The sequence below is a fragment of the Nerophis lumbriciformis genome, linkage group LG20 (assembly GCF_033978685.3).
Source record: "Nerophis lumbriciformis linkage group LG20, RoL_Nlum_v2.1, whole genome shotgun sequence".
NCBI classification, from domain to species: domain Eukaryota; kingdom Metazoa; phylum Chordata; class Actinopteri; order Syngnathiformes; family Syngnathidae; genus Nerophis; species Nerophis lumbriciformis.
This window is the reverse complement of record NC_084567.2, coordinates 955001-980301: the sequence shown is the minus strand read 5'-3', so window position 1 is coordinate 980301 and position 25301 is coordinate 955001. Positions and strand designations below refer to the sequence as shown.

The 25301-nt window shown below is 47.2% G+C and overlaps 2 protein-coding genes across 6 annotated transcripts in view; both read left to right on the top strand.

The window, feature by feature from the left end:
• c5 (complement component 5) overlaps positions 1-17454 on the top strand; it is a 32792-nt gene extending 15338 nt beyond the window's left edge. The window contains exons 2-42 of the mRNA XM_061979987.2: positions 4613-4808; positions 4868-5021; positions 5137-5207; positions 5273-5370; positions 5438-5520; positions 5604-5694; positions 5768-5876; positions 5936-6068; positions 6132-6247; positions 6329-6517; positions 6585-6788; positions 6861-7073; positions 7142-7291; positions 7369-7495; positions 7568-7633; positions 7720-7920; positions 8081-8165; positions 8228-8310; positions 8380-8519; positions 8588-8821; positions 8898-8958; positions 9028-9117; positions 9205-9417; positions 9552-9627; positions 9717-9876; positions 9967-10071; positions 10140-10311; positions 10397-10521; positions 10676-10756; positions 10931-11083; positions 11195-11257; positions 11337-11427; positions 11493-11532; positions 11676-11778; positions 11834-11908; positions 11986-12091; positions 16260-16343; positions 16415-16504; positions 16561-16653; positions 16714-16852; positions 16926-17454. Coding sequence (XP_061835971.2) covers positions 4613-4808; positions 4868-5021; positions 5137-5207; positions 5273-5370; positions 5438-5520; positions 5604-5694; positions 5768-5876; positions 5936-6068; positions 6132-6247; positions 6329-6517; positions 6585-6788; positions 6861-7073; positions 7142-7291; positions 7369-7495; positions 7568-7633; positions 7720-7920; positions 8081-8165; positions 8228-8310; positions 8380-8519; positions 8588-8821; positions 8898-8958; positions 9028-9117; positions 9205-9417; positions 9552-9627; positions 9717-9876; positions 9967-10071; positions 10140-10311; positions 10397-10521; positions 10676-10756; positions 10931-11083; positions 11195-11257; positions 11337-11427; positions 11493-11532; positions 11676-11778; positions 11834-11908; positions 11986-12091; positions 16260-16343; positions 16415-16504; positions 16561-16653; positions 16714-16852; positions 16926-17064 — 5002 coding nt within the window. The 3' untranslated portion in view covers positions 17065-17454. The remainder of the gene's footprint in view (positions 1-4612; positions 4809-4867; positions 5022-5136; positions 5208-5272; positions 5371-5437; positions 5521-5603; positions 5695-5767; positions 5877-5935; positions 6069-6131; positions 6248-6328; positions 6518-6584; positions 6789-6860; positions 7074-7141; positions 7292-7368; positions 7496-7567; positions 7634-7719; positions 7921-8080; positions 8166-8227; positions 8311-8379; positions 8520-8587; positions 8822-8897; positions 8959-9027; positions 9118-9204; positions 9418-9551; positions 9628-9716; positions 9877-9966; positions 10072-10139; positions 10312-10396; positions 10522-10675; positions 10757-10930; positions 11084-11194; positions 11258-11336; positions 11428-11492; positions 11533-11675; positions 11779-11833; positions 11909-11985; positions 12092-16259; positions 16344-16414; positions 16505-16560; positions 16654-16713; positions 16853-16925) is intronic.
• A 2471-nt stretch (positions 17455-19925) lies between these two features.
• LOC133619118 (uncharacterized) overlaps positions 19926-25301 on the top strand; it is a 6655-nt gene continuing 1279 nt past the window's right edge. Inside the window, exons 1-7 of one of the 5 annotated variants that reach the window (XM_061980010.2) lie at positions 19926-20140; positions 20615-20727; positions 20794-20882; positions 20940-21020; positions 21075-21194; positions 21264-22142; positions 22222-22391. In XM_061980010.2, the coding sequence (XP_061835994.2) occupies positions 20616-20727; positions 20794-20882; positions 20940-21020; positions 21075-21194; positions 21264-22142; positions 22222-22391 (1451 nt within the window). In that variant the 5' untranslated portion in view covers positions 19926-20140; position 20615. Of the gene's footprint in view, positions 20141-20179; positions 20728-20793; positions 20883-20939; positions 21021-21074; positions 21195-21263; positions 22143-22221; positions 22392-25301 lie in introns of those variants that run through there. The other 4 variants (XM_061980008.2, XM_061980009.2, XM_061980011.2 and 1 more) reach the window with 4 other exon arrangements.

The following is a 25301-nucleotide window of genomic DNA, read 5'->3' as shown; positions in this document are numbered from 1 at the left end:
GCAGGCAAGCGCAGCAAAGAAGCCCTCTTTAATAGGGAAACGCAAGCTAGCACGAAAACAAAGATGTGCACAAATGGAAAACAGGCAAAAGAGAATGCCATCCATCCATTGTCTACCGCTTGTCCCTTACGCGGTCGCGGGGGGGCTGCTGGAGCCTATCTCAGCTGCATTAGGGCGGAAGGCGGGGTACACCCTGGACAAGTCGCTACGTCATCACAGGGCCAACACAGATAGACAACATTCACACACTAGGGACCATTTAGTGTTGCCAATCAACCTATCCCCAGGTGCATGTCTAAGATACAAAACAATCCAGTCCCAAAAAGCATCCTGACTGGCAACTGGGGACCATTTAAAGATTAAAAAAAATAAATCAAAAATATATTTTTTATCTCGGGACATTCAATCGATCACAACTGGACTGTTTGGTTTGTCTTAGAAGACATTTCGCCGAGTAAGCTTCATCAGTTCATGATCATAGACTTAGATTGGTCAGATCTAGTCTAGCGGCTGGTACCAAACCTCCAAATATTTATACTATAAAACCAGGAGGGTATATATAGTGTATAGAATGTGTTTATATTCTATATCATGTTAATACTTTGACTGCACTGCTGCTTCGAAAGCCAGAGCCGGCTATAGTTAGCAATGCTACGGGCTGCATCATTGTTCACGAGCTAATGAATGATAACACTAACTGTTCCAATGCACTGTCCATCCATCCATCCATCCATCTTCTTCCGCTTATCAGAGGTCGGGTCGCGGGGGCAGCAGCCTAAGCAGGGAAGCCCAGACTTCCCTCTCCCCAGCCACTTCATCCAGCTCTTGTCTCCAGGCCAGCCGGGAGACATAGTCTTCCCAACGTGTCCTGGGTCTTCCCCGCGGCCTCCTACCTGTCGGACGTGCCCTAAACACCTCCCTAGGGAGGCGTTCGGGTGGCATCCTGACCAGATGCCCGAACCACCTCATCTGGCTCCTCTCCATGTGGAGGAGCAGCGGCTTTACTTTGAGCTCCTCCCGGATGACAGAGCTTCTCACCCTATCTCTAAGGGAGAGCCCCGCCACCCGGCGGAGGAAACTCATTTGGGCCGCTTGTACCCGTGATCTTGTCCTTTCGGTCATAACCCAAAGCTCATGACCATAGGTGAGGATGGGAACGTAGATCGGCCGGTAAATTGAGAGCTTTGCCTTCCGGCTCAGCTCCTTCTTCACCACAACGGATCGATACAGCGTCCGCATTACTGAAGACGCCGCACCGATCCGCCTGTCGATCTCACGATCCACTCTTCCCTCACTCGTGAACAAGACTCCGAGGTACTTGAACTCCTCCACTTGGGGCAAGATCTCCTCCCCAACCCAGAGAAGGCACTTCACCCTTTTCCGGGCGAGAACCATGGACTCGGACTTGGAGGTGCTGATTCTCATCCCAGTCGCTTCACACTCGGCTGCGAACCGATCCAGTGAGAGCTGAAGATCCTGGCCAGATGAAGCCATCAGGACCACATCATCTTCAAAAAGCAGAGACCTAATCCTGCAGCCACCAAACCAGATCCCCTCAACGCCTTGACTGCACCTAGAAATTCTGTCCATAAAAGTTATGAACAGAATCGGTGACAAAGGGCAGCCTTGGCGGAGTCCAACCCTCACTGGAAACGTGTCCGACTTACTGCCGGCAATGCGGACCAAGCTCTGGCACTGATCATACAGGGAGCGGACTGCCACAATCAGACAGTCCGATACCCCATACTCTCTGAGCACTCCCCACAGGACTTCCCGAGGGACACGGTCGAATGCCTTCTCCAAGTCCACAAAACACATGTAGACTGGTTGGGCAAACTCCCATGCACCCTCAAGGACCCTGTCGAGAGTATAGAGCTGGTCCACAGTTCCACGACCAGGACGAAAACCACACTGTTCCAATGCACTGATCTAATTAAAAGTCGTTTTTAGGAAGATCGTTCTTTTGTGATGCTATTGTCTTACATTAGAAGGCTAAGCTAGCTACACAACAACTTGAGCTAACATTGCTAACGTATCATTCGCACATTTCTAACCTGCTGTTATTACTTTCCGTTTCATTGTCTCCCCCATTGCCATAAAAAGTACTGACTGAGCACGCCATTTAAAAGTAGGTTTTTTTCTCAAGACTTTGTGAACCTTTATTTTTGAGCCTGAACCCAAAGAGAAGGAGCAATAAGTTTTAGAAGCCGAGCGCTAAACATATGTAGCTTTATTGTGAAACTATAACATTAGCAGCATTGCTCGGTGCTAAACATACAAACTGATGACAATAAACTATATTAAAACAAAAAGTGTAATATTTCCACTCTCGCTGGGATGCCCCCTAGATGGGATGTATAATGAGTATAATGAGAGAACCCTCCATCTGTTGACTCAATTGTTAGACATTTAGAATGCATGGAAAAAGCCAAACATTTGTGTTCTTGTCTTACAGATAGATAGATAGATAGATAGATAGATAGATAGATAGATAGATAGATAGATAGATAGATAGATAGATAGATAGATAGATAGATAGATAGATAGATAGAGAGATAGCACTTTATTGATTCCTTCAGGAGAGTTCCCTCAGGAAAATTTAAATTCCGGCAGCAGGGTGTACAAAATTGTAAAAAGTAAAAAGTAAATAATGGGGGTATAAATGGAAACAAAATAGAAAGATATTACAATAGAATAAAAATAAAAAGCAACAATGAAAATAAAAATATAACAGTAAAATAAGAATATAACGAGAGAAACTAGGCAGTAGTGACCATGTTAAATAACGACTGTGAATTATAAACAGCACATCCCTTTCCAATGCTTGCATATTTCCAGTATGACTGACCTAATAATATGGTCAGAGGGCAGAAGCGTTCCCATCCTGACGTCATCCAACCTCGAATCTGCGGAAATTGCAGAAGATTTTCGTAGCGGAATATTCAACGTGGCTGACTGAATTTGTGGCATTTTGTGATGTTTAGCCGGTATTTTCACATACTTTGTGGATTGTAAATACAATTAGATATGGTTTGATGGATACAGTGAAACACAATTAAGCTTATAAAGTCAACTTCCTCTCTCACTCTACTGCTACTTTAAATGCATTCAAATAGGCTGACACGCGCAAGGATGTTTGGGTTGATTTCTACCATATATGGACAATCCCCTGACATCACATTTGAACATCATTCCAAATGGACCGTTTGGAGGAAGTATGCCTCTACGGTTTGGTTTCAAATTTTCGGGACTTATGCACATACTTGCCAACCTTGAGACCTCCGATTTCGGGAGGTGGGGGGCGGGGGGTGTGGTCGGGGGTGGGGGTGGGGCGGGGGCGCGGTTAAGATATATATATATATATATATATATATATAAGAAATACTTGACTTTCAGTGAATTCTAGCTATATATATATAAATAAATAAAAGTAATACTTCAATTTCAGTGTTCATTTATTTCCACATATACACACACATAACACTCATCTACTCATTGTTGAGTTAAGGGTTGAATTGTCCATCCTTGTTCTATTCTCTGTCACTATTCCAGAACACACACATTATACAAATATACATTATAAAATCAATAAGAAAACGGTAGCTCTAATTTGGGAGTCTGAATTAGGATCAGAAGTTCCTATATAAACATTGCGCACTCACGTCGCCTTTTTGTATTGATTACTGCAGCTGTGCACTGGATTCATTCACAAATACAAACTACAACCCACAAACACTTTAGAGTTAGGCTTCACCATCAGAATGTGTACTTCAACTTATAAAGATCACATGGATATTATTCAGTGAGTTTGATTCACCAAAACTAACCTGTTATACAGGAGGAAAAAGCACACAGGACGTTTCAATTGTTCACTGACTGGTCGCTCTCATCAGAATGACAAGACACTTCCGGTCTGCAGGTGATAGCATTCAATTGGGAAGAAACGCCCTACTGCCCCCTACTGACCAATGTGAATACTGATAAATGTGTAATGACAGCTCCAAAAACGAATTCAAACCACAAAATAAAATAAATAAATCAACACAAAAATGTGACACATTATGGGTGGGTCACATATGCATGTACAGTAGATGGCAGTATTGTCCTGTTTAAAAGTGTCACAACATTGCTGTTTATGGAAGACAAACTGCTTTACGTAAACGAAAACTTGACTGCTGTTGTTGTGTGTTGTTACCGCGCTGGGAGGACGTTAATGAAACTGCCTAACAATAAACACACATAAGAAACCAAGAACTCGCCCTCCATCATTCTACAATTATAACGTGAATGGGCAGGCATGCTTTATATTGTGGGAAAGCAGACGTGAAAACAGGCTGTCGACACGTCACTCAGGTCCGCATGGAGCTGGAGGGGGCGTGGTCTCCAGCTCCGCCTGAATTTCGGGAGATTTTCGTGAGAAAATTTGTCCCGGGAGGTTTTCGGGAGAGGCGCTGAAATTCCGTGAGGGTTGGCAAGTATGCTTATGCAGATCCCAAATACACATACGCAGAATACACATACGCAGGTACGACTAGGTAAGAAAGTTGTTTCTGTGTAAAATGGCCCTTTTAAAAGTTTGGACAGCCAACAAATGACGTGTCTCGGTCCTTAGGTACCTGATAAGCGCCCCGTTGTGGCTGCACGTGGACGCGTTGGAGACGGTGTTGCTGCAGTTGTTTGGTTTTTCCGAGGAAGTGAGGGTCTACGTGTTCTTGAAGACCTCCATGGCTCCGGACCATTTGGTTCTGGCCCATGATGTGGTCACCCTCAACGCTCAGAACCACTACCAGGCAACCGCCGCGCTCCGGGTGAGACAGGACACGTGGACGTCCTGCAGCAGGTATTCATTGTGTCACTCTGTGTCCAGATCTTCCCAAGTCAGCTGGACAAGAGTGTGGATCACGTGATCCTCCACGTTCAATCAGCACAGATCAACAAGCACCTTTCGCTTCCTGTCAGCCGCTCCAACGGGTTCCTGTGGGTCCAGACAGACAAACCTCTGTACACGCCCCAGCAGAGTGGTGAGTCAGCTGACAGGAAGTAGCAGGCCCACAATGATGCCTTGAGAACTTGACGGACCATTCCAGACTTGTTGGCGGAGCATCTGTGACATCCTTCTTTGTGTGTTGGGTCCAGTCAAGGTGCGAGCCTTCTCTCTCAACCAGGAGCTACATCCGGCCAATCGAAGTGTCTTCCTCACCTTCAAGGTCGGCGTGAACAAGCAGAACTAGCATGCAAGACTTTTTGTCTTCAAGATCTTTGTCTCCACCAGGATCCAGATCATCAGACGGTGGATGTAGTGGAGATGCTGGACCTCAACAATGGAATACCTTCCATGCAGAACCCCTTCAAGATCCCCATCAGACCAAAGTAGGGACTCGCTGGGCTGATCCAACATGGTTTTGGTCCAGGTTGTGATGTTGTGCTGTGGTTCCAGGTTGGGACTGTGGTCCATTGAAGCATCGTACTCTCATGACTTCGGAACCAAAGCCAGCACAGATTTTGAGATTCGAGAATATGGTGAGAGAAGGTCCAGGTCAAGAACTTTTGATGGACTCAGAATGGAAGCTTCCAGAGGACTTTAGGATGCTCTCTGCTGTCAGTTCTTCCCAGTTTCTCCATTGTGGTCCAGCCAGAGGTCTACTACATCAGCTTTGGAAACTTCCAGAATTTCTGCTTCAGTGTGTCAGCCAGGTGAAGAACAAGCCCACCTTCAACACGGCAGGCACCCTCTTTGTCGCGTTGACGCTTTGCATTTTCCTTTTAGACACATTCACGGCGCTCCCGTTGCTCAGGCCGAGGTGTTTCTGCGCTTTGGCTTCATTAGCAAGAAAGAACTTCCTATTATCGTCCCCAACTCAGTGACCCGAGAAACAGTGAGAGTCTTCTTTTACTTTCTCCTCATCAAAACACCTTTTAACACGTGTGTGTTCAGTTGTCGTCCTCAGGCCACCTGGACATGTGTGTCAACATGGAGAAAGTTCTGTCTAAACATGATGGACCCAAAGACTTGCACAGTCTTTTTGGGAAGTTCTTGTATATTGCTGTCCTGCTGCAGGAGCACTCGGGTATACACACACGCGCACATGCAGAGACACCATTCTCCTCACACCCATCCTTCTGTCGCACAGGTGGCATTAGCCAGGAGGAGGAGTTTTCCGCTGTGAAGTTCGTCAAATCACCTTACAGTCTGAGTCTGGTGTCTACTCCCCTTTTCATCAAACCCGGACTTCCTTACAACATCCAGGTGACACCTTGGCCCTCATTCAAGACCTTGTTAATGACCAGGTTAAAAGATCACTTAGGAACACTTCCTGGTTCCTTGTAGGTGCTCGTGAAAGACCACCTGGACAAGCCGGTGAACCGTGTACCCGTTCGTTTGGTGGCGCAACGAGTGTTCAGTCGAGAGCAAGACCTCAACATCAAAATCTGTCCTGACCACACCCAGAGCGGATCAGATGGCCTCGCCATCTTTGTCTGCAACACGCCCAAAGATGGCGTCAAAGTCTCCTTGAGGGTGGGCAGAGTATTACCTTCCTGTTAGCATGGAAATATCTTGCTAATAACATAACCTGTGTGAGCAGATTGAGACCGAAGACTCTGCCCTCCCGGCCACCAGTCAGGCCAGTCTGAGTCTGGAGGCGATGGCCTACAACTCACCAAACCGCCGTTACCTTTACATCGACCCTCCGCTGTCAGGACAAAGCCTGCAGGTGGGAAGTTACGCCAACATCAAGGTGTACTCATCCACACCATCCTACGTTCCGGTCAAAGCGCTCAGCTACCTGGTGAGAAAGGCACAGCCAATGGACGGCCTCTGTGCGACTGTTTCCACAGTGTGTGCTTGTGTGTGTGCTTAGGTGCTATCCAAAGGTAAGGTGGTGCATTTCAGTAACCAGAAGTTTGTCGCTAGTGGCGACCACAGACAAACTCTGAGCTTCGCGGTAACGAGCGCCATGGTCCCGTCAATCCGCCTGCTCGTCTACTACATCCTGTACGGCGAGGGCACGTCTGAGTTGGTGGCCGACTCCGTGTGGCTGGAAGTCCGAGACACGTGTGTTAGTGGACTTACGGTGAGGAGTGTGCATGGGGCACACAGGAAGTGTTCGTATCAAGGTAACGTGTGCGTGCGTGTGAACAGACGGAGTTGTCATATGGAGGGCAGGACCACAGGCCAAAGGACAACCTTCAGCTGGATGTCAGGGCCAATCAGCAGGGACTGGTTGCGCTTTCTGCTGTAGACTCTGCCCTCTTCAGCCTGTATCCGAACTACAGAGACCCCGTTACCATGGTAACCTGAGAACGCCGCACAATAGTGAATGCGGTGTGTGTTGATGTCACGCTAAGAGGACGTGGGCGGGCCTACAGGCACTGCGTCACATCGAGCAAAGTGACCTCGGCTGCGGAGGAGGCGGCGGAAAAGATGCAGCAGACGTCTTCCGAATGGCTGGCCTCACCTTCATGACCAACGCCAATGCTCAGCCATCAACCGGTGGTGAGTGGTCGTTCCCTTCAAAAGCCATGGAGAAGAGGCGAAGTCAACGGTGTGTGTGTTTGTGTGATACAGGTGGGATGTGCACGGCGGCTGTGCGACCCACGCGAGCGCTGACGGAAGAGATGAAGCGCAAGAAAGGTAAGACTCCACTTGTCAATCATGACAGGTGTGAAGACCAGGTCCATATTTAAGCAAGTGAATGTGCAAACACGGCTTGTGTGCAGCCAAATCGTTTGGACCTCTGAAGGTGTGCTGCGAGGAGGGCATGCATTACTTTCCCAAGAGCGTCACTTGCCGCGATTTTGCTCAGGAGAGGTTCAGACGCGTAGCGCATCATTTACGTTGTCTACAGATATTCACACACTGCTGTGAATACAACCAGCAGCACCTGGATATGGACCAGAACCTCATCCTGGGCCGACACGGTCAGTGAGAACCATAACGTTGCATCTGAGACACTCGGTCAGAGTAGAACATCGAGATGTGTGTGTGTGTGTGTGTGTGTGTGTGTGTGTGTGTGTGTGTGTGTGTGTGTGTGTGTGTGTGTGTGTGTGTGTGTGTGTGTGTGTGTGTGTGTGTGTGCAGACATGGGGGCTGACTTAGATGCAGCGCCCTTTCTGGTCAGGAGTTTCTTTCCTGAAAGCTGGTTGTGGGAGGTTCATCCCACCAGGTGAGATTTCATGTTTCATATGGCAAAGGTCCAGAAGCAACATTTCCACATGATGTTTTCAGAGGACGTCAGCAGTCTCTCATCAGGACACTTCCCGACTCGCTGACCACATGGGAGCTCAAAGCCATTGGAATGTTCAAGAACGGTGAGACTCCTAGTGTCCTTGTGTCCGTTCCTTCTTCCTCCTTCAAAGCCAACTTTGATCACTTTGCAGGTATTTGCGTGTCCAAGCCCGTCCAGGTGTCGGTCCAACTGCCAGTCAGCGTGGACGTGCCGCTGCCTTACCAGGTGGTACGAGGCGAGCAGCTAGAGTTGAGCGGTTCCGTTTACAACCAAAAGAAGGACGATATCACGGTACTTGTTTGCTCGTCCCGTCAGCATGGCTGCCTCAGCTTGCTGTAGTCCTTCCTTGTCTCTTTCAGTACTGTGTCACGCTGACGGTGGGGCCGGAGCTCTGCCTTCTCCAATCCCAGCCGGCCGTCTCAGGAGCGGGGATTCATTCCACCGCCTGCACCTGGGAGGAACTGCCAGCAAGAGGTGTGGGCAAGGTGGCCTTTACACTTATGGGTCTGAAGGCAGGAGAACACAAGCTGACCTTTACCTTGAAGACCCGCCAAGGAGAAAGCGACATTGTGGAGAAGATGCTCAGAGTAGTGGTAGGCGCCATTTGTAGGAGAGCTCAAAGGTTAAAGCGAACCATTTGGGAATGACAGCCGATTTGCTCATTTGCAGCCTGAAGGCGTGAAGATGGAGTCTTATTCCGGAGGGATATTGGACCCGCAGGGACTTTACGGTACCAAAGAGTGCATTGAGCTGAGCAGCCAAAGTCGCGTTCAATGATCCGATGGTGTCATGGTCCTAGGTTCTGAGAAAACAACAGTAGTGCTGAAGAACCAGCCACCAGCTAACATGGTTCCCAACACAGCGGCGGAGAGAATGGTGACCATCAACGGTGAGATGATGTTTATTTGGTACCACTTTGCTTGTTTGGAGGAGACACCAGCCGTACTTAGATCGGCCCCTCTTTGTGTTGCCCCAGGTGAGATTGTGGGAGATTTCCTCTCCGTGGTCCTTGACCACGACGGCCTACAACATCTCTTCAGCCTGCCCGGTGGATCATTGGAGGCAGAGCTTGGCAGAATCCTCCCGCTGGCACACGTATACCAGTACCTGGAGACTACCAGCAAGTGGGATGTCATGGGTGGAAACATCCACAAGAACTCAGACAACCTCAGACAGAAGATGAAAGAAGGTAAAGATTATCCAGGAAAAGCCTTCACTTGAGTGTGGGTGGAGTTCATTCAGTGTGTGTCTGTGTATATGTCTGTATGTGTATGTGTATGTGTGTGTGTGTGTGTGTGTTTGTGTGGGTGTGTGTTTGTGTAGGTCTGATCAGCATCAGTTCTTTCAGACGTGGAGACTCCAGTTACAGCATGTGGACAAAGAGAGACGCTAGCACCTGGTCAGCACACACACACACACACACACACACACACACACACACACACACACACACACACACACGTGAGTAAGCTGTTTGTCACCTGTCAGGTTGACGGCAGCGGTGGTTCACACTCTGGCCACTATAGATCCTGTCATCACCGTAGACCGCCAGACTCTGTCAGAGTCGCTCTCCTGGCTAATCCGCAACGCTCAGAACCAGGACGGATCTTTCTCTGACAAGTCGTCCTTCAGACCCAACAGCGTCATGGTCGTCCAGTTTTGTCCTGTCACTCGAAGTGAAAAAAATGTATAACAACTTAACTTACCTGAATGCGTGCTCCTTTGTGACTGGCTGCAGGCTGAGGGGGCGGAGCCACGTGAGCGCTCGGTGTACCTCACGTCCTTTGTCCTCATTGCGTTACATCGAGCCACCAGAATCCGTGAACGCGTCCTGCAGCTCAGAGTGAGCGCCCTCTCTTCTTCACGTTAGAAAACAATCCCAGCTTCCCTCTCACTGCCTTCAATGTTTAGTTCCACGACGACAGCATGAGGTCAGCCGCCGACTACATTTCCCAGCATGCTCTCAACCTCAAGAGTGTGTACGTGCGTGCCATTGCCACCTATGCCCTTAACCTGCATGACCCCAACGCAGCGATGAGCCTCACCCTAATCGACAGCCTGGAGAAACTCGCTCAACAGAAAGGTGTGTGTGTGCGTTATAGGCGTCTGTGTGTGCATATGCACTAATGCCAGTCAGTGTGTGTGTGTGTGTGTGTGTGTGCATGCAGGACACCCTGCCATGCTCAGGTACTGGCAGGAGGAAAACGTAGCGTCTGATTGGCTCAAGCCTGACCAATCGAGCGGACTCACGGTGGAGACGACAGCCTACGCCCTGCTGACCGTGCTGCTGAAGGTGCTGTTCTCTCATTGGTTGTCTCTGTTTCTATTAGGGTGTAATGGACCAGAACTCCCTCAATGAGTACTCTGAGGGTTATGAGTATGCCAAGATTGGTACCAACATTGCTCCTAGTTTCCATGGTAGCTAACAAACTGCTTCCTGTTCCCAGGGGAGGATTCAATACGCCAATCCCATCCTGTCCTGGCTGACTCAGGATCAGCACTATGGACAAGGTTTCTACTCCGTACAGGTACATGTGGCGTTACTAAGCTCCTCCCTCTGAACTCAAAAGTAGTACCTGCAGACACGGTCTGAACAACAACAATCTGTCTGTTCAAGGTCCCTTCAAGACCTCGGACCTTTGCAAAAGTCCTCCTTTTCTCACACCATAACTAATTCCTGTTCTTGCTCTCTTGTCAATCAGGACACCGCCCTGACTTTGGAGGCGTTGACAGAGTACAGTAAGGTCATCCCTCGAGCCGTCCTCAATCTGGACATCAACGTCAGTTACAGACGCAAAGGAGCGCTCACTCGCGTTCAGCTCAGCCCGAGCCGACCTGTGGCCACACCCATACAGGTGAGTGGGAGTGGTTTCCTTTGGTGAAACATGAGAGACTGGTGGCTTAATGGTCGTATTTGTCTACCAAAGTTAAGAAAATTTGGTTGTTTTTGTGTCTTTGTTGTCCAGGTGTTGAAGGACGATGACATCACCGTGTCCACGGGATACGGGAGGGGCGTGTCACACGTCAAGGTGGGTGTGGCTTAGAGGAATCAATATGTTGCGTCCTAAATTGTCCAACAGTGCTCGTGACGTACACATGTGAGTGCAGATGAAGACGGTCTACTACCAGACGACTCCGCCCTCCCTTAACTGTAACTTCGACATAAGCATAGAGATGGTTGGCGCCGACGTCTCCGACAGTAGGTTCTTCGTGGTGCCGTCCAGTCTGTCTCTTTGTGCTCCTGTAACATCTACCCCTATTTAGGTCCCAGCATGCGTGCTCCACACCTGTCTGCCTGTGCCAAGTAAGACAAACATCTAATAGATAGATAGATAGTACTTTATTGATTCCTTCAGGAGAGTTTCCTCAGGAAAATTAAAAAAATAGCGCCTTACCTAACATGCTAGCTAGTATACATGCTAACTAGCCTACACGCTGGTCTTGCAGGTACAAGCCTCGTCCTAACGAGCTGTTAACAGAGTCCACCATGACTGTGATGAAGATCCAGCTGCCGACAGGCGTGGAGGCGTACCTGGAGGACCTGCGACAGGTTAGTTCGACCCAATGCCGGGTGCCGCTGTATTGTGACACATGTAACTGCACAGTTCAGAGACATCATGGAGCCAATCATCTCGCACTACGAGCTTCAGGGAAACACTGTCATCATTCAGATGGACTCTGTGAGTGCGCCGGCCCCGCCCACATCCTCTCCCCTGCTCACAGCGTTGCTTCTAACAACTTCCCGTCTACTCTGTAGGTTCCGTCTGACATCTTCTTGTGTGTTGGCTTTCGGATCCGGACCAGGTTTAAGGTGGACGGAGCCAGCAAATCCCTGCTGAGTGTATTTGAGCCTCAGGACAAGGGTGAGTGTGGTAGTTGTCATTGTAGATTATTATCATCGTTATTATATATTATTGTTACATACAGCATATTTCAAGTATGTTTCCTCTCGGTGAATCACTACCTTATTGTGGTGGAGGGCTTTGAGTGGTTTTAAGAGCTATGTTGGCTGGAGATTTACTGTACAGTATGTCACTGGTTGGGTCTCCCAATGCAAACAGATCCAAAGGACAGACCAAATAATACATTTTTCAGAGGACGCTACAAAAAAACCCCCATCAAATACCACCTCACCCTGAAGCTAGACCTGTGGGAGGTGATTACATGGGTGCCTGGTCATCAACGGGGAACAAGACAGTCCACTATGTAAATCCACCGGGGGTAAACACAAGGCTGTGTTGGGTGGCAGCTGAGACCTGGTCTTTGTCAACCAAATCTGGTTCTTGGGATATAAAACATCCCTTCCCTGGCAGCTGTAGGTAATCGCCTGGCATCAATGTGTCCGCTCACACCCCCTACAGACCGGCACCGACATGGCGGTGACGTTCCACATCCCGGCGCTAAATATACGCAAAGCTTCTAAATTTGCCAGTCGCCGCAACATATCTGTTCAGTTTAGCTAAAATCTGCTTGCGTTGGACAGGAAGTCATGCATAAACACAAAATAAATGATCCGGTTTACTTTCAAAATAAAATAGTCCGTCTTCAAGGCGGATCGTATTTTACGACGGACATGAAGTTAACTTGTCGAAGGTTTTCAGACGTAATTTCCTCTCATTGAAAGAAATGGGTCGGAGCATGCTGATTCTGGAGGTCCAACATTTAAGAAGCATGTACTGGATCGGCATATCTCGGGCAGCTATATGGGTGCCTGCGTCAAATACTCGCTGATCACGTGATTATGCGTGTATTCGTGAGATCTGGTAAAAGTCTGCGCTATTTCGCTGCACGTGGGTGGAGATTGTCGGATGGCAGATGGCAGTGGCGTGCCGAGGGTGCTGTGGTTCCCCGCCGTTCCGCATCCTGTGGAAATCAGGGGTTAGTGGTGGGACAGCATTTTCGACAAAACCCTGGGATCTTTAGGGCTTAAGTATTTTCTGAGAGTTTCTGAAACAGTCTGAGACATTGGCCTGTCTTCAACACAAGATAGGCCCTGATCCTTTTGGGGTCAATTCTGGTTGAAAAGTGCCCCTGAGACTTCAAGCCCCATTTTAAAAGTACCCCAAGCCTTCAATTGAAATTGTTGTCCCCTTACTGGGGAAGGAACCTAAGCTTATGTCAACGTTTGAGAAGTTCTGGACATAGTCACCTTAAGACACAGTTCAGGCTCTGGAATTAAACTTGTTGAGAGGTGCTGTACCTTGGTCTACTCTGCTCTGTGAATGAGAAGGTTACTTCCCTACGCATTCAGTTTTTGGAAAGGGTCCTGCCGTCATTAGTGCGCATGCACCAAATAGAAGTGGAGAGTACTTCTGCATGGTTTGCTGTAAACTAGTATACTCCCTATAAATAGTAAGCTCTCAATTTAAGGTTTGCTTACCTTGGGCTATAAACTTTGGTGTCGTGCCTGAAAGAGCGGGGGAAGGTGGTTTCCTCACACCTAGGACTCACCCTAACAGACTGGGTGAGGAGCTCAACATAGAACCGTTGCTACTTCAATTTGAGAGAAGCCCGTAAGGCATACTTGCCAACCCTCCCGGATTTTCCGGGAGACTCCCGAAATTCAGAGCCTCTCCCGAAAACCGACAAATTTTCTCCCGAAAATCTCCCGAAATTCAGGCGGAGCTGGAGGCCACGCCCCCTCCAGCTCCATGCGGACCTGAGTGACGTGTTGACAGTCTGTTCACACGTCCGCTTTCCCACAATTTAAACAGCTAATGATCGAGGGCGAGTTCTTGGTTTCTTATGTGGGTTTATTGTTAGGCAGTTTCATTAATGTCCTCCCAGCGCGGTAACAACACACAACAACAGCAGTCAAGTCTTCGTCTACCGTAAAGCAGTTCGTCTGCCGTAAACAGCAATGTTGTGACACTTTTAAACAGGACAATACTGCCATCTACTGTACATGCATATGTGACCCACCCATAATGTGTCACATTTTTGTGTTGATTTATTTATTTTATTTTGTGGTTTGAATTCGTTTTTGGAGCTGTCATTACACATTTATCAGTATTCACATTGGTCAGTTTCTTCCCAATTGAATGCTATCACCTGCAGACCGGAAGTGTCTTGTCATTCTGATGAGCGCGACCAGTCTGTGAACAATTGAAACGTCCTGTGTGCTTTTTCCTCCTGTATAACAGGTTAGTTTTGGTGAATCAACTCACTGAATAATATCCATGTGATCTTCATAAGTTTAAGTACACATTCTGATGGTGGAGCCTAACTCTAAAGTGTTTGTGAGTTGTAGTTTGTATTTGTGAATGAATCCAGTGCACAGCTGCAGTAATCAATACAAAAAGGCGACGTGAGTGCGCAATGTTTATATAGGAACTTCTGATCCTAATTCAGACTCCCAAATTAGAGCTCCCTTTTTCTTATTGATTTTATAAGGTATATTTGTATAATGTGTGTGTTCTGAAATAGTGACAGAGAATAGAACAAGGATGGACAATTCAACCCTTAACTCAACAATGAGTAGATGAGTGTTATGTGTGTGTGTATATGTGTAAATAAATGAACACTGAAATTCAAGTATTTCTTTTATTTATATATATATATATATATATATAGCTAGAATTCACTGAAAGTCAAGTATTTCTTATATATATATTAGAGATGCGCGGTTTGCGGGCACAACCGCGGAGTCCGCGGATTATCCGCGGATCGGGCGGATGAAATTTTAAAAAATTAGATTTTATCCGCGGGTCGGGTCGGGTCGGGTGGGGTCGGGTCGGGCGGGGTCGGGTCGGGCGGTAGAAATAAAAAAAAATAGATTTTAAATAGATTCAGGCGGTTGGCAGTTAAACCAATTGGTAAATATATATACATAGTTAAATGTTGTTACCCACATACGAAAAACGAGCAGGCACCTGCAGCATATGCCACAACAGAAGAAAAAAAAAAAAAAGATGGACACTTTTACGGAGCGGAGAAGGCCCCCGACGCCTCGCCGGGGTCCGGGACCGAGGCCCCTACCCCCGAGAGGGCCCCACCGGGAGCCGTAGCTGAGGCGATCCGCGAGAAGGGCCCGACGCACGTCCAGGGTCACCACCGCGCCCACCGCACCGACACCCCGCCTCGTTCGCCTTCGCCGCGGCCGGCGTCACGCGCAGCAGGTAAGCAGCTTACCTGCCCGCCACCCCCGTGGCCGGGGGCTCGTAACAGGGGTCACTCCGCGCGCTCCGCCCGCGCAGCTTACCTGCCCGCCACCCCTGTTGCCGGGGGCTCGTAACAGGGGTCACTCCGCGCGCAGTGCGCTCACGAAAGGGGTGGGGCTCACCCTGGTTGATATAGCAGCAGCTAGGACGGTGGCCATGGATGTCGGAACCCGCTAAAGAGTGTGTAACAACCCACCTGCCGAATCAACTAGCCCTGAAAATGGATGGCGCTGGAGCGTCGGGCCCATATACCCGGCCGTCGCTGGCAGCGAGACGCGCTTGGAGGTGCGCTCAGCGCGGCTCCCATATGATTGCGCACTGGTGTGCGTCTGGGTCGTGACAGCGTGGTACGCGAATGTCTGTGCTGCATTGGATCAGTCTCCTTTCTTTAACAGGCAAAAGCTTTATAACCTCACTAATGCCTTGCATCGTCTATATTAGATATATAACAACGGGCGGGTGCGGGCGGATGTGGTTCTGATCAAATGTTAGATCGGGTGGATTGCGGATGGTTGACGACTTTCTGATGCGGTTGCGGATGAAATAATTGCCTATCCGCGCATCTCTAATATATATATATATCTTAACCACGCCCCCAACCACAACCCCCGCCCTACCCCCGACCACGCCCCCCACCCCACAAACCCCACCTCCCGAAATCGGAGGTCTCAAGGTTGGCAAGTATGCCGTAAGGTGACCTGGTCTTATAGTCCGAACTCCTCCTTTGGAGGAGGCCCTAAAACTGACATGCTGGAAAGATTGTCTCGGTATCTCACCAGTGGGAACGGACGTCTGTGGTTCCCTGCTGAGACTGCTGCTCCCGTAAGCCGGATAAGCAGAATGAAATGATGTGCCGTCATCCATGTTGCAGGAAGTTTGTGCAGCAAACACTTCTCCTACCAAGAGCAGAAGCTGCAGCGCCTCTGTGTGGCTGACCAGTGCCAGTGCATGACAGGTGACTCCGCCCCTGCACCCCATTGGCTACCCGTGTGCATGTTTGTTGAACACCTGCCACTTGCTGTGTAGCCGCGTGTGCCGCCTACAGAGGAACCTTCGACCTGAGCTTGACGGCCGCCAGACGCCAAGAGGAAACATGCCGGCGCCACATCAAATACGGTGAGGGTGAGGGCAACGTGCCACTCTGTGCAGGCGTGACCTTCTGCTGTGTGCAGCTTACAAGGTGGCCGTCACGTCTCTGGACGCGGAGGGAGACTTTGTGGCCTTCAACGCCACCGTCGTGGAGGTCCTGAAGAACACGGACAAAGGTAAACGCAAAGTAGCAGCGATGCATTGTGGGTAGGCTGGCTTTCATGTGATGTCATTAGACTTTGAGGCGGTGAGTGTGGGCACGGAGGTGGAGTTGATCAAGAAGGTGACGTGCGGCTCAGTGGATGTCCAGAACCACAAGCGCTACCTGGTGATGGGATCCAGCGGGTCACAGGTCAAGCTGGGCCACGCCACCAGGTGAGTGACGGCCTCCTCGCCCTGACTTCCTGCGACGCGGACAGCGCTCATCCGTTCTGGTTCCGGCCCGCAGGTACCGCCTGCCTCTGGACTCAGACGCCACGGTGGAACCCTGGCCCAAGGACTGCGCCACACCTGCCTGCGTGGAACACCTGACCCAGCTGGACGCGTACGCCCTGGACCTGCAGTTGTTCAGCTGTCCTTCACAGTAGCAACACAGCCCTGTGTTTGCTACTTCATATGCTCACTTCATCAAAACATGATCCAGTATAATCTGATGATCATTTGTCACCAACATTATGATTCTCATTAATAGTGTGCTGAAGGGAAAGAAGAAGATTAAAAAAACGTCACATTTTGGAGCAAAAAATGGCAAAAAGTTTGACCAACAATCATCAAACTTGCCTGATGGCTGTATGGCACATACTGTATGTCACATACTGTATGTCACATACTGTATGTCACATACTGTATGGCACATACTGTATGGCACATACAGTATGTCACATACTGTATGTCACATACTGTATGTCACATACAGTATGTCACATACTGTATGTCACATACTGTATGTCACATACTGTATGTCACATACTGTATGGCACATATGGCACATATGGCTGTACTGTATGTCACATACTGTATGGCACATACTGTATGTCACATACTGTATGTCACATACTGTATGTCGGGATGGACTGTACATGGAAAGTGAAAAGTAAACAAAGATGATGTCATTCACACACTGAAAATAAAGCAAGAGAAAACAAGCTTTGACTCGTTCACTCACTCTAAGATGTGGCATGTGTGTAGTGTGTCATTAAGTGTGTACTGTACTGTGCATGTAGTGTGCACTTTAGTGTGTCATTAAGTGTGTACTGTAGTGTGCATGTAGTGTGCACTTTAGTGTGTCATTAAGTGTGTACTGTAGTGTGCATGTAGTGTGCACTTTAGTGTGTCATTAAGTGTGTACTGTAGTGTGCATGGAGTGTGCACTTTGGTGTGTCATTAAGTGTGTACTGTAGTGTGCATGTAGTGTGCACTTTAGTGTGTCATTAAGTGTGTACTGTAGTGTGCATGTAGTGTGCACTTTAGTGTGCATGTAGTGTGCACTTTAGTGTGTCATTACGTGTGTTCTGTAGTGTGCATGTAGTGTGCACTTTAGTGTGTCATTAAGTGTGCACTTTAGTGTGCATGTAGTGTGCACTTTAGTGTGTCATTACGTGTGTACTGTAGTGTGCATGTAGTGTGCACTTTATTGTGCACTTTGGTGTGTCATTAAGTGTGTACTGTAGTGTGCACTTTAGTGTGTTATTAAGTGTGTACTGTAGTGTGCATGTAGTGTGCATGTAGTGTGCACTTTAGTGTGTCATTAAGTGTGTACTGTAGTGTGCATGTAGTGTGCACTTTAGTGTGTCATTAAGTGTGTACTGTAGTGTGCATGTAGTGTGCACTTTAGTGTGCATGTAGTGTGCACTTTAGTGTGTCATTACGTGTGTACTGTAGTTTGCATGTAGTGTGCACTTTATTGTGCACTTTGATGTGTCATTAAGTGTGTACTGTAGTGTGCACTTTAGTGAGCATGTAGTGTGCACTTTAGTGTGCACTTTGGTGTGTCATTAAGTGTGTACTGTAATGTGCATGTAGTGTGCACTTTAGTGTGTCATTAAGTGTGTACTGTAATGTGCATGTAGTGTGCACTTTAGTGTGTCATTAAGTGTGCACTTTAGTGTGCATGTAGTGTGCACTTTAGTGTGTCATTACGTGTGTACTGTAGTGTGCACTTTATTGTGCACTTTGGTGTGTCATTAAGTGTGTACTGTAGTGTGTCATTAAGTGTGTACTGTAGTGTGCATGTAGTGTGCATGTAGTGTGCATGTAGTGTGCACTTTAGTGTGTCATTAAGTGTGTACTGTAGTGTGCATGTAGTGTGTACTGTCGTGTGTACTGTAGTGTGCATGTAGTGTGTTCTGTAGTGTGTCTTTAAGTGTGTACTGTAGTGTGCATGTAGTGTGTTCTGTAGTGTGTCATTAAGTGTGTACTGTAGTGTGCATGTAGTGTGTTCTGTAGTGTGTCTTTAAGTGTGTACTGTAGTGTGCATGTAGTGTGTTCTGTAGTGTGTCTTTAAGTGTGTACTGTAGTGTGCATGTAGTGTGTACTGTCGTGTGTACTGTAGTGTGCATGTAGTGTGTTCTGTAGTGTGTCTTTAAGTGTGTACTGTAGTGTGCATGTAGTGTGTTCTGTAGTGTGTCATTAAGTGTGTACTGTAGTGTGCATGTAGTGTGTTCTGTAGTGTGTCTTTAAGTGTGTACTGTAGTGTGCATGTAGTGTGTTCTGTAGTGTGTCTTTAAGTGTGTACTGTAGTGTGCATGTAGTGTGTACTGTCGTGTGTACTGTAGTGTGCATGTAGTGTGTTCTGTAGTGTGTCTTTAAGTGTGTACTGTAGTGTGCATGTAGTGTGTTCTGTAGTGTGTCATTAAGTGTGTACTGTAGTGTGCATGTAGTGTGTTCTGTAGTGTGTCTTTAAGTGTGTACTGTAGTGTGCATGTAGTGTGTTCTGTAGTGTGTCTTTAAGTGTGTACTGTAGTGTGCATGTAGTGTGTACTGTCGTGTGTACTGTAGTGTGCATGTAGTGTGTTCTGTAGTGTGTCTTTAAGTGTGTACTGTAGTGTGCACTTTAGTCTGCATGTAGTGTGCACTTTAGTATGCACTTTGGTGTGCCATTAAGTATGTACTGTAGTGTGCATGTAGTGTGTTATGTAGTGTGTACTGAAGTATGCAACAACATAACGGAGGACACACACACACACACACACACACACACACGTGGTGAATTGAGGTCATAAGCCTTTAAATGAGGATGCATTACAGTCAAGTTTATCAACATTTAACAATTAGAAATGATCATTTATTTATTTATTTATTGCTTCGAATTTGTACAAGTTTACATTTATTAGAAATGTGATTTTCATTACTTTGATATCAATCTGAGTTCTTCTCCTTAGCGATTCCACTCCCAAACACACGGTGGCGACATTGTGCCAGGAAGGAAGTCAACTTTTAGCTTGGTAGCTATAACTTAGCATGTCTTTGCCGTCTTTTAATAGTTGTTCAACGATTATTTGTTTAATATCTCAAGCAAAGTATGAAGTATCTGACATAAGGCTAAGTTCATTCGCTGGTGTAGTTTGTTTTATTTAAGCTCACCGACCCGAGCCCAGTTCCCTTTTCATGAAGTTTTTGCTAATGGCACCCGAACATCCTGTTTGTGACCTTTCACTGTAAAAGGTTTGTGTCATTAAATGATGCGGGGTATTTTACTGTGAAGTCCTGTAGGAAATATAATGTTTGTAGACCATTTGAAATCAATTCATTGACAGTTAGCAACATTAGCAGCTAACGTTACTCTCGCGGCATTGAAGTCGCCGAAAGATTTATTAGAAATAATACAACGAAAGATATATTCTGACGAGCAAAGCAAAGGTAGTAAGAATGTTAAACGTAATACCGACTGCTAATTCATTCTTATTATTATTATTGTGCGGGTTTACATATATAATACAGTAAAAGATGGATGAAAGTCAGAAGTAGCTTTATAAACGCCATTTTACAGAAATATAACGCTAATAAATACTGCAAAGTGATCACGTGATATATTTAAAATGTTAGTTTGTGCTACAAAATAACTTTTGTGAGGGATCAAAACTTTTCCTGAAGAAGTCCGCTGCTTTTGTCCCACCTGGACTCACCTGAGCCCCGCAGGATGAGTCGCGAACCGGAGGGTCGCCCTGACGACGGTCGCCTTGACGACGCCTTGTCCCGCATCGCCATGGAGACGCAGGAGATCAAAGAGCTGGAGAAGCAGCTGACCGAGGGTGAGGAGCACGCCGACCAATCACAGAGCTCGTTACTGCCGTCCTCATCCGGACTCTCGTCCTCAGGTCAGCTTTTGGCCAACGAGGTTCTCCAGAGGGACTTGGAGGGACTCCTGGGCGGACTCCAGGATTACCTGCGAGAACTCACAGCAGAGGTGCGGTGCTTTTATTCCCAGAGCTGACTTTGACGGCCACAGCTCTCCTTCTTTCAGGCCAGTGGCGTGCGGCGCCGCCTGGAGGACACGCAGAGACACTGCAGGCGGCTGGAGGACTCGTCCTGCTCGCACGCCAGGGTGAGTGTCGACCTCTGACCCGCTCCGCCTGCCGGCTGACGTGTGCGTCCTCAGAACATGGCGACGCAGCGGGAGGAGCTGGCGGCGCTGAGGACGGAGGCCCGGGTTCTGAGAGAGCAGCAGGTGGCGATGGAGGCGGAGCTTCATCGGCTGAGCGAGGAGCTCACCCGGCAGGTGAGGAAACCGTGTGACCTCATTTTATTGTGCAAGAGTCACAATCTACTTCCTGTCCACCGCCTAAAGACCAGAACCGGCACAGAATCCCCCCAACCGACTCCTCACCTAGACCAGGACCAAGCAGCCGGACCTCAGGCCCGGGTGGACCGGGAGCATGTAGCGCGGCTTGAAGCTCAGGTCGCCCAATGCCAGAGCCGCATTGACCAGCTGGAAGCCCAGTCCGGCAGAGACCGGAACCACATAGCCCGACTGGAAGCTAAGTCCGGCAGAGACCGGAACCACATCACCCAGCAGGAAGCCCAGTCCGGCAGAGACCGGAACCACATCACCCAGCAGGAAGCCCAGTCCGGCAGAGACCGGAACCACATCACCCAGCAGGAAGCCCAGTCCGGCAGAGACCGGAACCACATCACCCAGCAGGAAGCCCAGTCCGGCAGAGACCGGAACCACATCACCCAGCATGAAGCCCAGTGTGGCAGAGACCCCAAACAAGAAGACCAAAGAGAGTCCACGTGCACCAGGAAAGACCGACACACACGCCCTGAGAGGAAGTGGACAACACACCTGGACCGGACCGGAACCAGAAGCTCGGCTGCAGCGGATTGGAGGCTGGGCTGGAGAACAGGAAGTGATGTTGACAGGACATCCAGAGGGGAGGAGCCAACTTGGCTGCTTCCTCCTGCTGGATGTCCACTGGGGGGCGCTGGCAAACTACAACACACACACAGACTGAGAAGGTCTTACACACACACACACACACATCATAGTAATAGTGCTTATAGTGTGTGTGTGTGTGTGTGTGTGTGTGTGTGTGTGTGTGTGTGTAGGAGTGTGTCGCTGCTGTGTGAAGAAGTGGAGTGTGTGGAGAAGACTCTCAACAAGAGACGAGCTGAACTTCGGGAGGCTGACAGGCGTTTGCTCACAGCGCACACACAACTACACAAGGTACACACACAACTAGCCAGGTACACACTTATCTACACACACACACACACACATAGACATGCATGTTTGTGTCTTCCAGGCAGCATCAGCCGTGCATCAAAGCCACACTTCAGACAACAGCGCCCCCTGCCTGCACCTCAGGCTCGCCAGGCTGCAGCAGCAACAGCTGAGGAGTGTGGAGGCGGAGCTAAGGGACAGAGAGGCGGAGTCCCGGGAGCTCTGCACAACCATACACATGGCGGAAGACAGGTAAAAGACAATAAAATGTCCATGATAATAATACACACTAGAGATGCGCGGTTTGCGGACACAACCGCGGATTATCCGCGGGTCGGTTGAAATTAAAAAAAATTAGATTTTAAATAGATTCAGGCGGGTGGCAGTTAAACCAATTCGGAAATATATATACTAAGGCTGCAGCTAACGATTATTTTTCTATCGATTAATCTGTAGATTATTTTTTCGATTAATGGTTAATCTATAGATATTTTTTTTCGATTAATCTATAGATTATTTTTCCTTTTACCGATTATTTTTTTATTTAAAATGAAGATGAAAAAATAAATGTAGGCCAGTTTTTTCAAAAGGTGTGACTTATTTACAAAAAAAAAGTATGGCCACTCAGTCAACATTGACAACAACATGACAAAATATTCTGTAACAATGTAAACATTTAAAACTTTTAACATTTAACACAATTAAAAGTAGCTTATTTGCTTTTTAATGTGCAAATATAAAAGTAAACATCCAGTGCAAATCTTAATATTCTGCAATAGTATAAGCATTTCAAAAGTAAAAGTATTGCTTATTTTGCTTTAAAATGTGCAAAAATAAAGATAAACGTCCAATACAAAAAAGTGCAAAACGAAATATTCTGTAGCAGTGTAAACATTTCAACAAAAGTAAAAGTATTGCTTATTTTGCTTAATAACACAACAATGATGGTATGATTAAAGTGAAAGTTAATTGTTGGTTTGTACATAGTATGTGTAACTGTTAATGTTGTAAAAGGTATTTGCACAACTAATTAACGTTAGCGTTAAAGAGGAGCGCGTCTTTGTAAACACTGAACAGGCACGCCAAACGCGCCTCTCAGAGCGAAACAGTGTTTTAGTTTATGAATTTACAACGCAGATTCAAATGACACATTCATGTTTTTGTGTAATGATGACAACGTATACGCACGCGGACGATTGACTAGTTGATGGTGATGGCAAGAACGCTGTCGGGTGTTTTCTTTTCAAATGTTCCTTCATAGCCGTTGTGCTGCTATGATAGGCCATTTCCGCTCGACACAGTGTGCATACAACAACTGTCAAGTGTTTGGCTTTTTTCGCTGTGCTTATCCCACACTTGAAGGGATGTACCAATGCTGAATGTGGCTTCTGGATTTCACTCAAAAGACCAGACCGTAGTTACTTTTTCCTTTTATTTTTCTTTAGTTTGCAACAGTTTTTCCAACGAAGAAGCAGCTTCTTTTTTCTTCTTTAGTCTTTTTAGCAGTCTTTAGCAGTGTTAGTAGACTTTAGTTTCTTTAGCTGTCATTAGCTGTCTTTAGTAGCCTTTAGTAGCCTTTAGTAGCCTTTAGCTTCTTTAGTAGGTGAAAAACCTTTAAGGACAAAACACCACAAGATTAACATGCTGTAAAAAAATCAATCAATTATCAATCCCATAATTTACAATTATTAATTAGGCTATCAAACTCTTAACCATTAAACAAGTGCAAGAAAATGGACACATCTTTTCCCTTTAAGTTAAAACAGATTTTAAATAAATTGTCTCAACATAAATGCACCAAGATACATATAAAATACATTTAAACCCAGAAACACAATAGATAAATGCAACAGAAAACCCAATATGCAAATACATAAATACCTAACCAATTAACCACCTATTTAGATACATATTTAAAATCCATATTCAATATAAATATATTATTAATTTAGCAGTGAAACACTCAATCTTAAACGCTGTCTACTGGTAGAAAAATGCCCCTTTTTCTATGCCCTCACCAGCAGCCAATGATCCAACACAGTTAAATCCAACACTTTAAATTGAGTGACTTCACCCTCCTGATGAAGCAAACTGCTCCAACATTTATCAAACTAAGCAAAGAATATCAACACTAAACAACAGTTACATAACACACTGTGTGTATTTAGCCTCCAGACTAAGCACGCTACATGCACACAACCCCCCCCCAATCTCACCAGCGCAACAGGTGCGCCACACCCACAAAGAGAAATATTAAATCTTACGTACTTTTGGCACAACTCTGGGTTATCTGTAATGAACTAAACCTTTTTCCACTCTGCGCTGGCGTCTTTTGTACTCCTTGATTTGACACAGCGGTCTAATTACCGGGCTCGCGCACCAGCAGATGAGACGGGAGCGCGCCGCGTTATACCTGCGCGTGAACGTAAACTGATCGGCTCTGATCATGTAAGCCGACTGGCCGAAATAATGCCGAATTATATACATTTCCTGGGGTTGCCTAGGTGAATAGGGATGCGGATGTGCTCTAAGATCAAATATAATTTTATTAAGTGGGGTTTGGCTGGTTGCTAAACAGCCACGGTTGCGAGCTCGCGCGTCAGCTGACGAGACAGCTGTTCGCCGCTACAACATTATTAGGCCATTTATTGAAATACTCCCACACTTTTGACGACTTTTGGCGTGCTTTTTTTCCCTCGCTCGCACCGCTCGCATCGTCTGCTTTGCGCTCCGCCATGACGGCAGTGTGACGTAAATATGCGACGCGTCTACGCATAAAAACGGTGTCGACGTATTTACGTAACCGATGACGTCGACTACGTCCACGCGTCGTTTCAGCCTTAATATATACACAGTTAAATGTTGTTACCCACATACGAAAAACGAGCAGGCACCTGCTGCATATGCCACAACAGAAGAAGAAAAAGAAAAAGAGATGGCAACGCCGGCAGCAAAAAAGGGAATACTAAAGACCAGGGAGAAAAAAAAGGCCAGAAAAGTTCAGCGTGGACTTGTTTTTATGAGGTTGTAAATCAGGATGATAGTAATGCTGGCTACGTGATTTGCAAGAGCTGCGACGCTGTTTATGTCTACGACAGTCACAAAACTGGGACATCTAACATGGTGCATCACATTTGTGCAAAACCCCGAACCTCCACAAAC